Here is a 14,283-nt window from a genome sequence, read left to right on the forward strand (position 1 = left end):
GAGTATAATTATACTACATGTACAGTACTACAAAGATTTTCTTCAGATATAAGAGACTTATCCCAAAGAACATATATTTTTTAAAATGTAGTGGTCAAAGTCATTCCTATTTCTTATTTTTCATTCCTCATGTTTGCTTCCTCTTTCTGCTCTCTTGCCTGTCCCAGTCTATATCACCGCACTTCCCCCACATTCACAAAAGGAGGTAATTTTCAAATCTGTACAAGTCAGACTTTTCTGGATCTTCTTGAAAAAACCTTTAGTAAAAAAGAAATGAGGAATAAAGTGAAGATAAATACCTCCATTCCTAGGTGGTTTCATTCTGCTCCATTTCACAATTTATGAGATTATTTGAACAAGAACAGAGACTGCTTCTTTTAAGTCAGAAGCCTAGCAATACAATGGCAATACATACTCACCAGCAATCAGACAGACACCAAAAAGAACCCATCCCAGAGCCTAGCATGCCTGGGCCATACTTAATCTTATAAGCCCCTTCCCAGCACTCTTTGCTCCACAATTCCAGTGTCTGCTGGTCCACTAGGGCTTCTAAGGAACTAGCTCCCTATGAGGTCATATTATTATGACCTCATCTTCTTGGCAGAGTGCTTGCTGTTGGGGTTTGTGTAATGATTTTACAACCCCAATAAAAACAGGAACCAGAACACAGGGGCCACTGTATATCAACAGCAGAAACAACAATGGCAGCCCAGCCTTGTTCATACTTGATAAAGCAAACTGGATGATGCCTCTCAGCAGGAATAACACCCCATTTTTTTTCCTAGAATAAAGAAGACATTGTCCACCTAGCCTGTTGAATATTAGATGCTTTCAGTAGTTTGAATTTTCCTTTTCTTGCTAGCTTCTTTTTTCTTCTTGATCAAGTAACTTTATAATCTCATAAGGTGAAATCCCTAATAGTCACTTAAATGTAGAAAAAACTTCCCAAAAGGTTCTCACTGTGTTCTAGAAAATGCTTCACTGGGGCCTGTACCTCATACCTCCAAACAAATGTGATATCATCAAAAGAATGATCAGATCATTGAGTCTGATCACCAGGCATTCTCATAACCTTTTTATCATACTATGATTGCCACATTTCCTAAAAAAAAAAAAAAAAATACCCACTTAAATCTGATTTTCATAAAACAAAAAAATAGTTTTTCAGTGTATCTCAAATACAGCATGGGACATACAGGGACATCACAGGGGACCTAAAAAAATCATTGAATGTTTATCTGAAATTCAAATTTAACTGGCCATCCTATATTTTACCTAGATTTACCTAGTAACGCTATCTTCTAAAATGTTTGTTCTAAAATTATTTGAAGACTTCCAATAATGGTGTTCTCTATCAACTGGTAGTGTGTTTCACAATCAGATTCCTTATGAGAATATTTTGACTTACTTATGTGATTTAATTTTTATTCTTACTATTGTTCTACAGTTTCATCAAGACCTTCTTCCAGTTGCCTATGATCTACTGATCTTCTCTAATGTCCTCTAAATGCAAAAGGAAAACCCTCTTTTCTCTGCATACTTTACCAGCCTGCATACTGCCACCAAAGCTGTAATAATATGTCTCCTTTATAAAAATCCTACACAAGATAAAAATCTATATTCTGTAGCATGTCAGATTGTGGGGAAAATAAGTAAAGTTATGCACCATAAGATGGTTGACGGGACTAACATAAGCTCTAGTCTCTAGCTGAGAGACTCCTCTTCCAGGTTCTTCTTCCTACCCTGTTTGCCCTGTGTGCCAAATTACTACTAATGCATAATGCGGAAGTAACAGACGATAAATTGTCCCCCATTCTTGTGTTCGGGACTTAGACCTCTGGAGAGGGATCTCCTCTGAGCCTGCTGGTGTAAAATAAAACTCCGATTCACCAAGATCTCCAAGTGCCGCTTGATTTTTCTGCCAGCAATCCAGCCTGGTTCCATAACAAAATAAGAACATTCACAAGCTGACCCCCAACTGCTTATTTAGATTTATGATCTACCATTTTCTTCATGCTTGGGCCACACAAGAATATTAGCTGTGCCTTCTTGTTATCCTACCCTAAAATTCTGGGGTGCCCCATTCTGCAAATTCTTACTGATTCTACAAGAGCCCAGGTGAAATAACTTTTTCAAGAATCCTACTCCAACTCACCCCTGCAGCAGTCTCAGCCTGATAAATTACCTTTATTCTAGCTCTGCTTTTAAAATTAAAAGTCCCATCTCTCTCACCTACTACAATCCTGAATTTCACTTTGTATCCCATCACAAGAATAGGTTGAAGTTATTCAATAGCCATCTGTTAGAAGGATCCAAGAATTGAGCAACTACCTGTGCCCACTGCCCCCACTATCCTCTATGCTATACTATCAATGACATGTAGCACTAACTTTCTAACTCATTATGACCAATCCTGAAATGTTCTAGAGGCACTGATGTCAGCAGAGGGTACCAGTTATGTTGCCTGATTTCATATTTACTTTGAATTTAAATTTTTAAAAATTCTTTAAACTTTTATTGAATATAACTAGGATTAAAAAACTAAACTAGGCTAAGGTGTCAAAGCATTTCCCGCCTCCATTTATAAAGTATACCTAGGGAATTGTGCATAGAAAACAACAACAAACAGCCACCTAGTTCAAATTTTATACTATATAAGCTGGGTAAAGGCCAGTCAGAAGAATCCCAAAGAGAGGAAAGAAATGACTCCAGTAGCAAGCAGAATGAAAGGGCCAGAGGGAGCAATACGACCCTGGCACCATTCTTCAGGCTGAAAATACAGATGGCAAAGGCCTGGAACCAACAAACTCAGGAAAGCTGGTACAAATGCAGAGCTTTCCTGGCCAGAATGAACGTCAGTCAAAAAGAGTTCTAAATAAGTCATAAGCAAGGTACACATAAAATCCTGAAGTCTAAATTGCCTTTAAGAAAGAAAAGGAGGGGTGCCTGCATGGCTCAGTCAGTTGAGCATCCGACTTCAGCTTAGGTCTTGATCTCACAGTTTCTGGGTTCCAGCCCTGCATCAGGCTCTGTGCTGACAGCTTGGAGACTGGAGTCTGCTTTGGATTCTGTGTCTCTCTCTCTGCTCCTCCCCTGCTCGTGTTCTGTCTCTCTCTGTCTCTCAAAAATAAATGTTAAAAAAAAGGAAAGGAAAGGAAACGAAAGGAAACGAAAGGAAAGGAAAGGAAACGAAAAGAAACGAAACGAAAGGAAACGAAAGGAAACGAAAGGAAAGGAATTCTTCTTGGCCATCATCATGCAGGACATTTATTTTTCAGGCATTGCAGAGGTAGCACATAATCTAATCTTGGAGGAAATGTAAATGAGAAATTATTCAGAACAGCTACAACACCTCCATGGTACACACTCACCTTGCAGCATCTAACACTGATTAAGCACTTACTTTGTGCCAGCCACTGAGATAAGTGCTTACTAGAAACTGTCTAGTAATCCTAGAAACCATCTCTAATCCTCAATAACCTTATAAAGTAGGCAGTAGTACACCCATTTTCCAGATGGAAACTGAGGCACAGACCTGGACACGAACAATAGTACTCTAGTACCCAAGTACTTTATATCCTTTACTACTATAATTTTGCTACTATTAGGCATTTTCTGGTTTGTTTTTGCTGATTCAACAAATATGGTAGAAAACCCCAGGGGAGATAAAAATAAACAAACATAATAAATGAAAAAAATTACATATATATATATAGTATGTTAGAAGGTAATAATTGCTATGGAAAAATAATAGAACAAAGAAAGAGAGATCAAAAATCTTAGTTTGAGGAAAGGGGTAGATAATAGATATAGATACAGATAGATATAGATATAGATATAGATATAGATATAGATATAGATATAGATATAGATAGATATATTTAAGTTTATTTATTTATTTTGAGAGAGAGGGGAGGAGGATGGCAGAGAGAGAGAGAGAGAGAGAGAGAGAGAGAATCCCAAGCATGCTGTGTGCTGTCAGCGAGGAGCCAGACATGGGCTCCAACTCACAAACTGTGATATCATGACCTGAGCTGAAATCAAGAGTTGGATGATAGACTGAGCCACCCAAGCAGCCATTTTTATTCATAAGGTGGTCATGGGAAGTGTGAGCAAATTGAAGGGTGGAGGTGTCATCAATTAACATAGGGAAGACCAAAGTTGGCACAGGTTTAAGAGAAAGAAGTTCCACATGAGGGAAGGGAAACAAAAATAATATAAAAACAGGGAGGGGAACAAAGCAGAAGAGACTCATAAATATGGAGAACAAACTGAGGGTTACTGGAGGGGTTGTAGGAGGGGGGGATGGGTTAAATGGGTAAGGGGCACTAAGGAATCTACTCCTGAAATCATTGTTGCACTATATGCTAATTTGGATGTAAATTTTAAAAAATAAATAAAATTTAAAAAAAAGAGAAAGAAGTTCCATTTTAGACATATTAACTTTGAGGTCTCCATTAGATATCCAAGGAGATATGGGAATATGGCATATGTAATACTTTCACAAAAGACATGTGCCTGGGCCCTACTCCAGGGAATTTTCAGACTGTTGGCCTGAGGGGGGGCTTAGCATTTTCTTTTTAAGCTCCAAGATGACTCTGATGTGATATCAGGATTTTTAGCCACCACTGTAACCCATGAAAAAGCACTATAGGTCTGAAGAGGGGAAATGGAGAGATGTGGATTTTGATCAGATCAATTTTCTTTGTAACATGGGGGAATAACTGTAGGGAGACAAAACTGAAGGCAGAGAGACCAGCTAGGAAAGTTATCAAAATACTCTGGCTAAGAGACAAGAACCTGAAATTGAAAGATAATTCATACAAATATTAAAAAACACCTGCTCTGAATGAGATTTAGAAAGTAAAATGAAAGAACATAATAGTGATTTGGAATGTGTACGGAGTTGTGTTCAGAGAGCAGAAGGCTAACTCTACTTAGAACCTGAGCAGAATATGTTGGCCACCAACCAAGATAACAAATACAAGAGGAAGAAGAGGTAATGAGTGCAAGAGCGCACACACACATGCACATGCAGAAACAGGAGACAGAAAGAGAAAAGAGTGTTGAGTTTGGTTTGAAGATGCAGTAATATAAGGTGTCTATAGGACATCCAGGCAGACCTATCTAGTAGCCACAGCAATCATCCATTACCTGTGGGAACTCAATACAGGCACAGCAGTTACCTCCATCAATGTGGATGGGGTCACCTGGTGAAAGGCTGTAATATCTCATCTGACCAAAAAACCCAGAAATGTGCCAACAAAGAAATATGTCTAACAGTGTATTCATTTGAGCACAATTACACTACAGCAAAAGAATTAAGAGGTCTCCTTTCATTTATTAATGAGATTCTACATGCAAGTGCTTAGTTTGCCAGTCAGTAACAATTATTTATTTAGAAGATGCTAAAAGCAAGTATTTGCCAAAATCTCCAGTTAGTTAGATGGCCGAGGTTCAAACAATGGTTCTGTCACTCACCAGAGTTGATAGTAAACTCATGATTCTCTGTGAGCCTCAGTTTTTTCATCTATGAAATGGAGATTAACAATACCAACTCCCCAAGGTGTTGTGAAGATTAAATGAGTAGATGCATGGTTGGCACAGAGTAAACCATAAATGTTAGCTGCCATCACCAGAGCATCACTACTTCTCCCTACATCCTTAAGATTATTATTTAGTTATTTGGATGATCACATGAGATAATTACATCAGGCAGTATTTTATTAAATGTAAACTGCTATTTGTATTGTATACAAATGTTCATTAGCTCTGAGTAGAAATTAATCCTTGACATCTCTAAAGAAAACTGCCTTAAATTTTTGACATTTACATAGAATACATCTCTCTAGATGGGACTGCATTTATATATGACTTCAGGAACTTTATAAGAGAACCATAAACAAAATCTAACTATAGAAACTCCTAATGGCTATTTCTCTGTTCAGCATGGAGAACATAATTCAGTTTCTAAAACTGAAGAATTGTAATAAGTGTCACCAAGAGGTTCTGCCTCCTTAGGATACTTTTTAAACTTCATTCATTTCACTCAGTCCTGCATTCAGTATTCCATACAAGGGCCCCAACGTGCAAGGCAGTGGTACAGAAACTGATCAAATTTACCAATTTGCTTATTTACAATAAATAATTGGAACCTTTACTATTCTGGAGCCTTGAACTCCTCTGGGGGCATGATCCAGATGGTGCAGGTTTATTTTGTTGGTTTTTTTTGGTTTGTTTTTTGCTTTTTTTTTTTTTTTTTGCTTTTTGCCTTTATGCCTTTTGAGATTTTGCTTTGTTTTGATTTTCCATATTAAACTGCAGCTTTTCTGGGTCAGCTCTCAAATGAGAATGTAATTTTGCAGAAATATTAACAAGTCAATTTTAATACAACTACATCATAAAAACTTGAGGTGAATCATGTGCAAATCAACTATTACTAGATGTCTAGCTTGATAAATAAGGAGAAAAATGATGCAAAAATATTTACATGTTCAGTATTTGCACAGAAGCTTCAGTGAATGAATCCATGAATCCCAATTCCAGTGGACAAGAAAGAAGAGTGAATCATTCACAGATGGACTAACTTGTTTTCCTAGAATGCTATTAAAATGTCACTGTATATTCTAGGTGTACATCTTTCATGAGATACAGCTTTTGGCTATGTTACTTCACTGCCGTGATACGGCATTAAAAATCTCTAATGACACCATATCACTCTCTATCCTGACAAAAGGAAATAAAAGGAGCAACTGTAGTCCACATCCCTGTAAAATCCATAAGTAGACAGTCTGAAGTTGACCATATCCTTTAATGACTGTGATTATGCACTGCACACTCTGCTGGAAACTGGATGGTGTGAATTTAGACAAAACACTCATATCTCTACATAAAAAACACTAGCTTATCCCCCATGCCAAGATATTACATCCCTTCTTGTTTCTCCAAATTCAAATTCTCTAACTTAAAAAATGTTCACTTAAAGGAAGGCAATAACACTCTAAAGAAAGGAATGTATACATACATCAATAAATCATAAACTCATCATAACATACCCTCCTTTGACTGAGGAGGAAGGAGGTACTACTTGGTAACGTGACATACGAGAAAGAAAGACATGTAAAACTAAACTGCCAGAGCCCAGTAACCTCACTCTTGGGATTTAGCATCCTTATTGCCTAATGCAATACAATTATAAGCAAGAAAGTTTAATACCCTTAGGGAGATTATTTACAATAACAGAGAATGAGGTCAAATCTATCCTTCCAAAGAAAATTTATAAAAGGGAATGTCAAATTTTTGAAAGCCAAAACTTACCTGGACTAGCAAATGTTTGCTTTTTCTCTCTGAAATCACTACCAACTAAAAAGATAAAGACAACAGACAAATACTACTCACATACAATTCCATATAACAAGAAAACTAATGATAGTGACTGATTTTGTGTAGGCTTATAATATTATTCCTTAGTGCTTCCCTCTATAGAGGCCCATTCAATGATACAATCTATTAAACAAAATAAGCCATTTCAAAAGCAAAATTCCCAAATAATCACTTGAAAACTCAAGACATTCTTTATTGTTAGTTCAATCAAAATTATGTAATTTTTAAAAATTTTACCTGATACTTGAAAATCAGTTTTCTATCACTATGGTTATATTATTGAGGAAAAGTTATGATTAAAAAATAATGTTTTTAAAGTGCCATATTCTGCTCCTTCATACCACAGAGGGGGAAAAATGCTCAATTCTAATTTAAAAATATGAAGCACTGACTAAAACTAAAAGGCAACTGACGGAATGGGAGAAGACATTTGCAAATGACATATCAGATAAAGGGTTAGCATCAAAATCTATAAAGAATGAACCAAATTAAACACCCAAAAATCAAATAATCCGGTGAAGAAATGGCCAGAAGACATGAATGGACACTTTTCCAAAGAAGACATCCAGATGACCAAAAGACACATGAAAAGATCCTCAACATCACTCATCATCAGGGAAATACAAATCAAAACCACATTGAGATACCACCTCACGCCAGAGTGGCTAAAATTAACAACTTTGGAAACAACAAATGTTGGCGAGGATGTGGAGAAATGGGAACCCTCTTGCACTGTTGGTGGGAATGGAAACAAGTGAGGCCACTCTGGAAAACAGTGTGGAGGTTCCTCAAAAAATTAAAAATGGAATTACCTTATGACCCAGCAATAGCACTACTAGGAATTTATCCAAAGGATACAGGAGTGATGACTCATAGGGGCACATGTACCCCAATGTTTATAACAGCGCTATCAACAATAGCCAAATTACGGAAAGAGCCCAAATGTCCATCACTGATGAATGGATAAAAAAGATGTGGTTTATATATACAATGGAATACTACTTGGCAGTGAGAAAGAATGAAGTCTTGCCATTTGCAACAATGTGGATGGAGCTGGAGGGTATTACGCTAAGTGAAATAAGTCAGGCAGATAAAGACAGATATGTTTTCACTCATATGTGGAATCTGAGAAACTTAACAAAAGACCATGGGGGGAGGGTAGGGGAAAAAAATAGTTTCAGAGAGGGAGACAAACCAGTAAGAGACTCTTAAATGCAGAGAATAAACTGAGGGTTGATAGGGGGTGGCAGAGAGGGGGAAATGGGTGATGGGCATTGAGGAGGGTACTTGTTGGGATGAGAACTGGGTATTGTTTGTAAGCGATAAATCATGGGAATCTACTTCCAAAGCCAAGAGCACACTGTATACACTGTATGTTAGCTAACTTGACAATAAATTATATTTTTAAAAAAAGAAAAGCTTTATTTAAATTGCAAAGTGTTATAAAAAATATTAGAGATAATTGTTAATAAAGGGAGAGGCTGGATGGCAAAAAAAACCTTTATGTAAACTGCAAAGTGCTGTAAAAATATTAGATGATTATTAATAAATGGAGAGGCTGGATAAGCTATAAATAAGTAAATTAATAAAAATGAAAAAGCACTGAATTACTTTCAGTGGGATCTTAAACCATCTTCTAATTATTTATGTTTAATAGATGTTCCACATGCAATAAATAATTTTTAAGCAAAAATGTATCTTCTGTCCACATTTTTACTGCCCTGAATTAGTATTAGTATATATTCACTGGGCAACAGAAGGTGATCTAGGATTTTCCAGTGAGGGACTGTATGAATTCTGATAACACAATTGACAACAGATACTCCACACCAAGTGGATTATGACTGTAACTTTAATATTGTAAACAGTTTGTTAAATAGTGTCATATCAAGATTTGTTGTACCTATCAATAAAAGGATAAAAACCATATGACCATCTCAATAGACACAGAAAAAACATCTGACAAAGTACAACATCCATTCATGATAATAACCTTCAACAAAGCAGGTTTAGAGAGAACATAACTCAACATGATAAAGGCCATTGATGAAAATCCCACAATGAATATCAAACTCAATGTGGAAAAACTGAGAACTCTTCACGTAATGTCAGGAACATGACAAGGACGTCCACTATCACCACTTTTATTCAAAATAGTACTGGAAGTCTTATCCTCAGAAATTAGACAACAAAAAAATAAAAGGCATCCAAATCGGCAACGAAGAAGTCAAACTTTCACTATTCTCAGATGACATGATACTCTATATAGAAAAACCAGAAGACTCCACCAATAAACTACTGGAACTGATAAACAAATTCAGTAAATTCTGAAGGTACAAAATCAACATGCAGAAATCTGTTGCATTTCTATATACCAATAATGAAGTAGCAGAAAGAGAAATTATGAAAACAATCCCAACTAACTACAATTTAAATAACTTACAACTAAACTTAAAATTAAAACTTAAAAAAAAGAAAACAATCTCATTTACAAGTGTACCAAAAATAATAAGACACCTAGGAATAAACATAACCAAAGAGATGAAAAACCTGTACTCTAAAATCTTTAAACATTGATGGAAGAAATTAAGACGACACAAAGAAAAGACAGTATTCCAAGCTCATAGGTTGAAAGAAAAATATTGTGACAATGTCTATATTACCCAAAGAAATCTACACATTTAGGGACACCTGGGTGACTCAGTCAGTTAAGCGTCTGACTCTTGGTTTTGGCTCAGATCATGATCTCATGGTTTCATGAGTTCCAGCCCTGTGTTAAACTGTTAGTGCAGAGCCTGCTTAGGATTCTCTGTCTCCCCCTTTCTCTGCCCCTCTTCCACTCACACTCTGTCTCTCTCAAAATAAATAAACTTAAAAAAAATAAAATATGGGTGCCCGGGTGGCTCAGTTAAGCATCTGATTTCGGCTCGGGTCATGATCTAAGGGGTTGTGAGTTCACACCCACATCAGGCTTTGAGCTGGCGGTAGAGAGCCTGGTTCGGATTCTCTCTCCTCTCTCTGCCCCTCCCCCCTCTTGCACTCCCTCAAAGTGAATAAACTTTCAAAATTTTTTAATAAAAAATAAAAATAAATAAAAATTTTAAAATCTCCACATTTAATGCATCTCTATCAAAACACCAAAAGCATTTTTCATAGAACTGGAACAAACAATCCTGAAATTTGTAAGGAGCCACAAAAGACCCCAAATAGCCAAAGCAATCTTGAAAAAGAAAAGTAAAGCTGAATGCATCACAATTCCAGACTTCAAGTCATATTACAAAATTGTAGTCATCACAAAAATACTGACACAAAAACAGACATACAGTTCAATGGAACAGAACAGAAAACCCAGAAATAAAATCACAACTCTATAGACAATTAATCTTTGACAAAGCAGGAAAGAACATCCAATAGGAAAAGACAGTCTCTTGAACAAATGGTGTTGGGAAAACTGGACAGCTACATACGAAAGAATGAAGCTGGACCACTTTCTTATACCAATACACAAATAAACTCAAAATGGATTAAAGACCTACATGTGCGACCTGAAACCATAGAAATCCTAGAAGAGAGCACAGGCAGTAATTTCTCTGACATTGGCCATAGCAACATTTTTCTAAATTATGTCTCCTGAGACAAGGGAAATGAAAGTAAAAATAAACTATTGACATTACATCAAAATGAAAACCTTCTGCACAGTGAAGGAAATAATCAACAAAACCAAAAGACAGCATACAGACTGAGAGAAGATATTTGCAACTGACATATCCAATAAATAGTATAATGTAACACTTAAAAAACAAATAATCCAATTAAAAATGGGCAGAAGACATGGACAGACATTTCTCCAAAGAAGACATCCAGATGGCCAACAGACACATGAAAAGATGCTCAACCTCATTCATCATCAGGGAAATACAAATCAAAATTATAATGAGCTATCACTTCACACCTGTCAGAATGGCTAAAATCAACAACACCAAAAAGAACAAGTGTTGTCAAGGATGTGGAGAGAAAGCAACCCTGGTGCACTGCTGTTGGGAATGCAACTGGTGCAGCCACTCTGGAAAACATTATAGAGGTTATCCAAAGAGTTAAAAACAGAACTACCCTACAATCCAGTAACCACACTACTGGGTATTTACCCCCAAAATACAAAAACACTAATTCAAATGTCAACAATGCACCCTTATGTTTACAGCAGTATTATTTACAATAGCCAAATTATGGAAGCAGCCCAAGTGTCCACTGACTGATGAATGGATAAAGAAGATGTATATACATACAATGGAATATTACTCAGCCATAAAAAACAATGAGGTCTTGCTATTTGCAATGGCATGAATGGAGCTAGAAAGTATTATGCCAAGAGAAATAAGTAAGAGAAAGACAAATACCATATGATTTCACTCATATGTGGAATTAAGTAACAAAAAAAAAGGCGGGGGGAGAGGGGCCAACCAAGAAACAGACTTTTAACAAACTTATGGTTACCAAAGAGGAGGTAGGCAGGGGGAGGAAAGAAACAGGTGATTGGGATTAAAGAGTGTGCTTGGCATGATAAGCAACAAGTGATATATGGAATTGTTCAATCACTATATTGTACACCTGAAACTAACATAACATTGTAGCTTAAGCATACTGGAGTTTAAAATAAAATTAGGGGCATCTGGGTGGCTCAGTTGGTTAAGCATTGGACTTGGACTCAGAGCTTGATCTCATTGTTCATGGGTTTGAGCCCCGTGTCAGGCTCTATGATGACAGCTCAGAACCTGGAGCCTGCTTTGGATTCTGTCTGTCTGTCTGTCTCTCTCTCTCTCTCTCTCTCTCAAAAATAAACATTAAAAATAATAATAATAAAATTAAATTAAAAAGGGTTGGTGTACCTAAACCAATCCTGTGAATCCATGTTTCCTGCTGAGCACACAGGTCAAGAGACACCTAAACCAGTCTGGGATAAATGGTTCTTTTACTTAATACTGTTTCCTCAGCATCCAACTTAAATCCCAGAATTTTCTTCCACCATGGTTAGTTGTCTGCCATATTAATGATTTTTGTTTGTTTGTTTTTACAGATATTCTAGGCATGGGAATACCTTAATACTGAATCTGAGATATTGTTTTCAGTTTCCCCTTCTTTATGCCCATTTCCCCACGCCTAGCAATGAATGACTACATGTCTGTCCAGGTCTGCCCCTCTACTTTCCCAGAATGCAATTCACATTTGTTTTGTTTTCATTTTTTACCTTGACCACATTGTACAGTAACATCTAGGAGCCCTTTCTACAGTGGGTGGTTTTGGTCTTTTTATACCTTTCTCTCAAAGTCACTGATGTTTGTCCCTGTTCAATGTGTAGCATTGTAATGAGAGTCCACAAAATCCTGAGTGTCGCTTTGTTGTCCCTATTGTGCATGAAAGAGTGATGTAGAAAAATCTAGTAAATTCTGAATGCTTTTCCACATAGACTTATCTGGAATGTGAACATGATGCTCTGGTTAATAGTAAATGCTTTAACTGTAGTAGGTGCATTTCTGTCTGTCACAATAAATTTTAATTTGTCTGTCAAAAAAAAATCTATCTTGAAAGCAGTGGGTAAGAGTTAGGTGTATCCTAGGTGTGCCTGGGTGGCTCAGTCAGTTAAGCATCCGACTTCACTCAGGTCATGATCTCATGGTTTGTAAGTTCAAGCCCCGTGTCAGGTTCTGTGCTGATAGCTCAGAGCCTGGAGCCTCCTTCAGATTCTGTGTCTCCCTCTCTCTGCCCCTCCCCCATTCACACTCTGTGTATGTGTGTGTGTGTGTGTCTGTCTGTCTGTCTGAAAAATAAACATTAAAAAAAAAGATGTATTCTAATTCAAGTTGAATTTTTTTTTACATCGATATCTGCTAGAGGTCTCAACTTAGAAATTAATTTCTTTTTAATGTACTTTACTTGAGAGTAATAACCATTAGAGATAAATTAGTTAATATTAGTTTACTAAACATAAGTATCCCAGCCCTAAACTAAACATTATAACCACTCAAGAGTATACTTGTAGGGGTGTCTGGGTGGCTCAATCGGTTGAGCGTCCAATTCTTGATTTTGGCTCAGGTCATAATCCCAGGGTCGTGGGATCAAGCCCTGTGCCAGGCTCTGCACTTAGTGTGGAGCCTACTTAAGATTCTCTCTCTCTAGGGGCACCTGGGTGGCTCAGTCAGTTGAGTGTCTGACTTCAGCTCAGGTCATGATCTCACGGTTTGTGAGTTCAAGCCCCACGTCTGGCTCTGTGCTGACAGCTCAGAGCCTGGAGCTTGCTTCAGATTCTGTGTCTCCCCCTGTCTTTGTCCCTCCCATGCTCATGCTCTATCTCTCTCTCTGTCTCTCAATAACAAATAAATGTTAAAAAAATATTCTCTCTCTCCCTCACCCTCTGCCCCCTCCCCTGCTCACACACTCTCTCTTAAAGAAGAAGAAGAAGAAGAAGAGGAAGAAGAAGAAGAAGAAGAAGAAGAAGAGGAAGAAGAAGAAGAAGAGGAAGAAGAAGAAGAAGAAGAAGAAGAAGAAGAAGAAGAAGAGGAGGAGGAAGAAGAAGAAGAAGAAGAGGAAGAAGAAGAAGAAAGTATACCTGTAAAAACAAATTTAGCTTGATCAAACACCCCACACACACCTTTGCAGGTCCAGGTACTCAGTAATGTCATCTAGCTACAGAACACTAGATCAATTCTACTCTCCTCTGGTCTCTCTTCCTTTTCTAACTCTCCCATATTTTGAAGAACAAGAGGCTTTATGAATACTTTCTATGGTTAGATATATCCAGTTTTTATCACTATTAATGTTTTCTGCCCTCTCTTCAATTCTTTATAAAATGTTTTATAAAACAATTTTTATTTTTACTGTCCCATTCCACGGTTTTGCTGTGCT

The 14,283-nt window shown here is 37.1% G+C and overlaps 1 protein-coding gene across 5 annotated transcripts in view; it reads right to left on the bottom strand.

The window, feature by feature from the left end:
• Positions 1–14,283, bottom strand: part of PSD3 (pleckstrin and Sec7 domain containing 3) — a 734,808-nt gene that overhangs the window by 364,932 nt on the left and 355,593 nt on the right. The window contains exon 1 of one of the 5 annotated variants that reach the window (XM_042983316.1): positions 420–569. The exons of the other annotated variants lie outside the window; for them this stretch is intronic. Coding sequence (XP_042839250.1) covers positions 420–466 — 47 coding nt within the window. The 5' untranslated portion in view covers positions 467–569. Of the gene's footprint in view, positions 1–419; positions 570–14,283 lie in introns of those variants that run through there. 5 annotated transcript variants of the gene reach the window in all.

This window comes from Panthera tigris, chromosome B1, assembly GCF_018350195.1.
Source record: "Panthera tigris isolate Pti1 chromosome B1, P.tigris_Pti1_mat1.1, whole genome shotgun sequence".
NCBI classification, from domain to species: domain Eukaryota; kingdom Metazoa; phylum Chordata; class Mammalia; order Carnivora; family Felidae; genus Panthera; species Panthera tigris.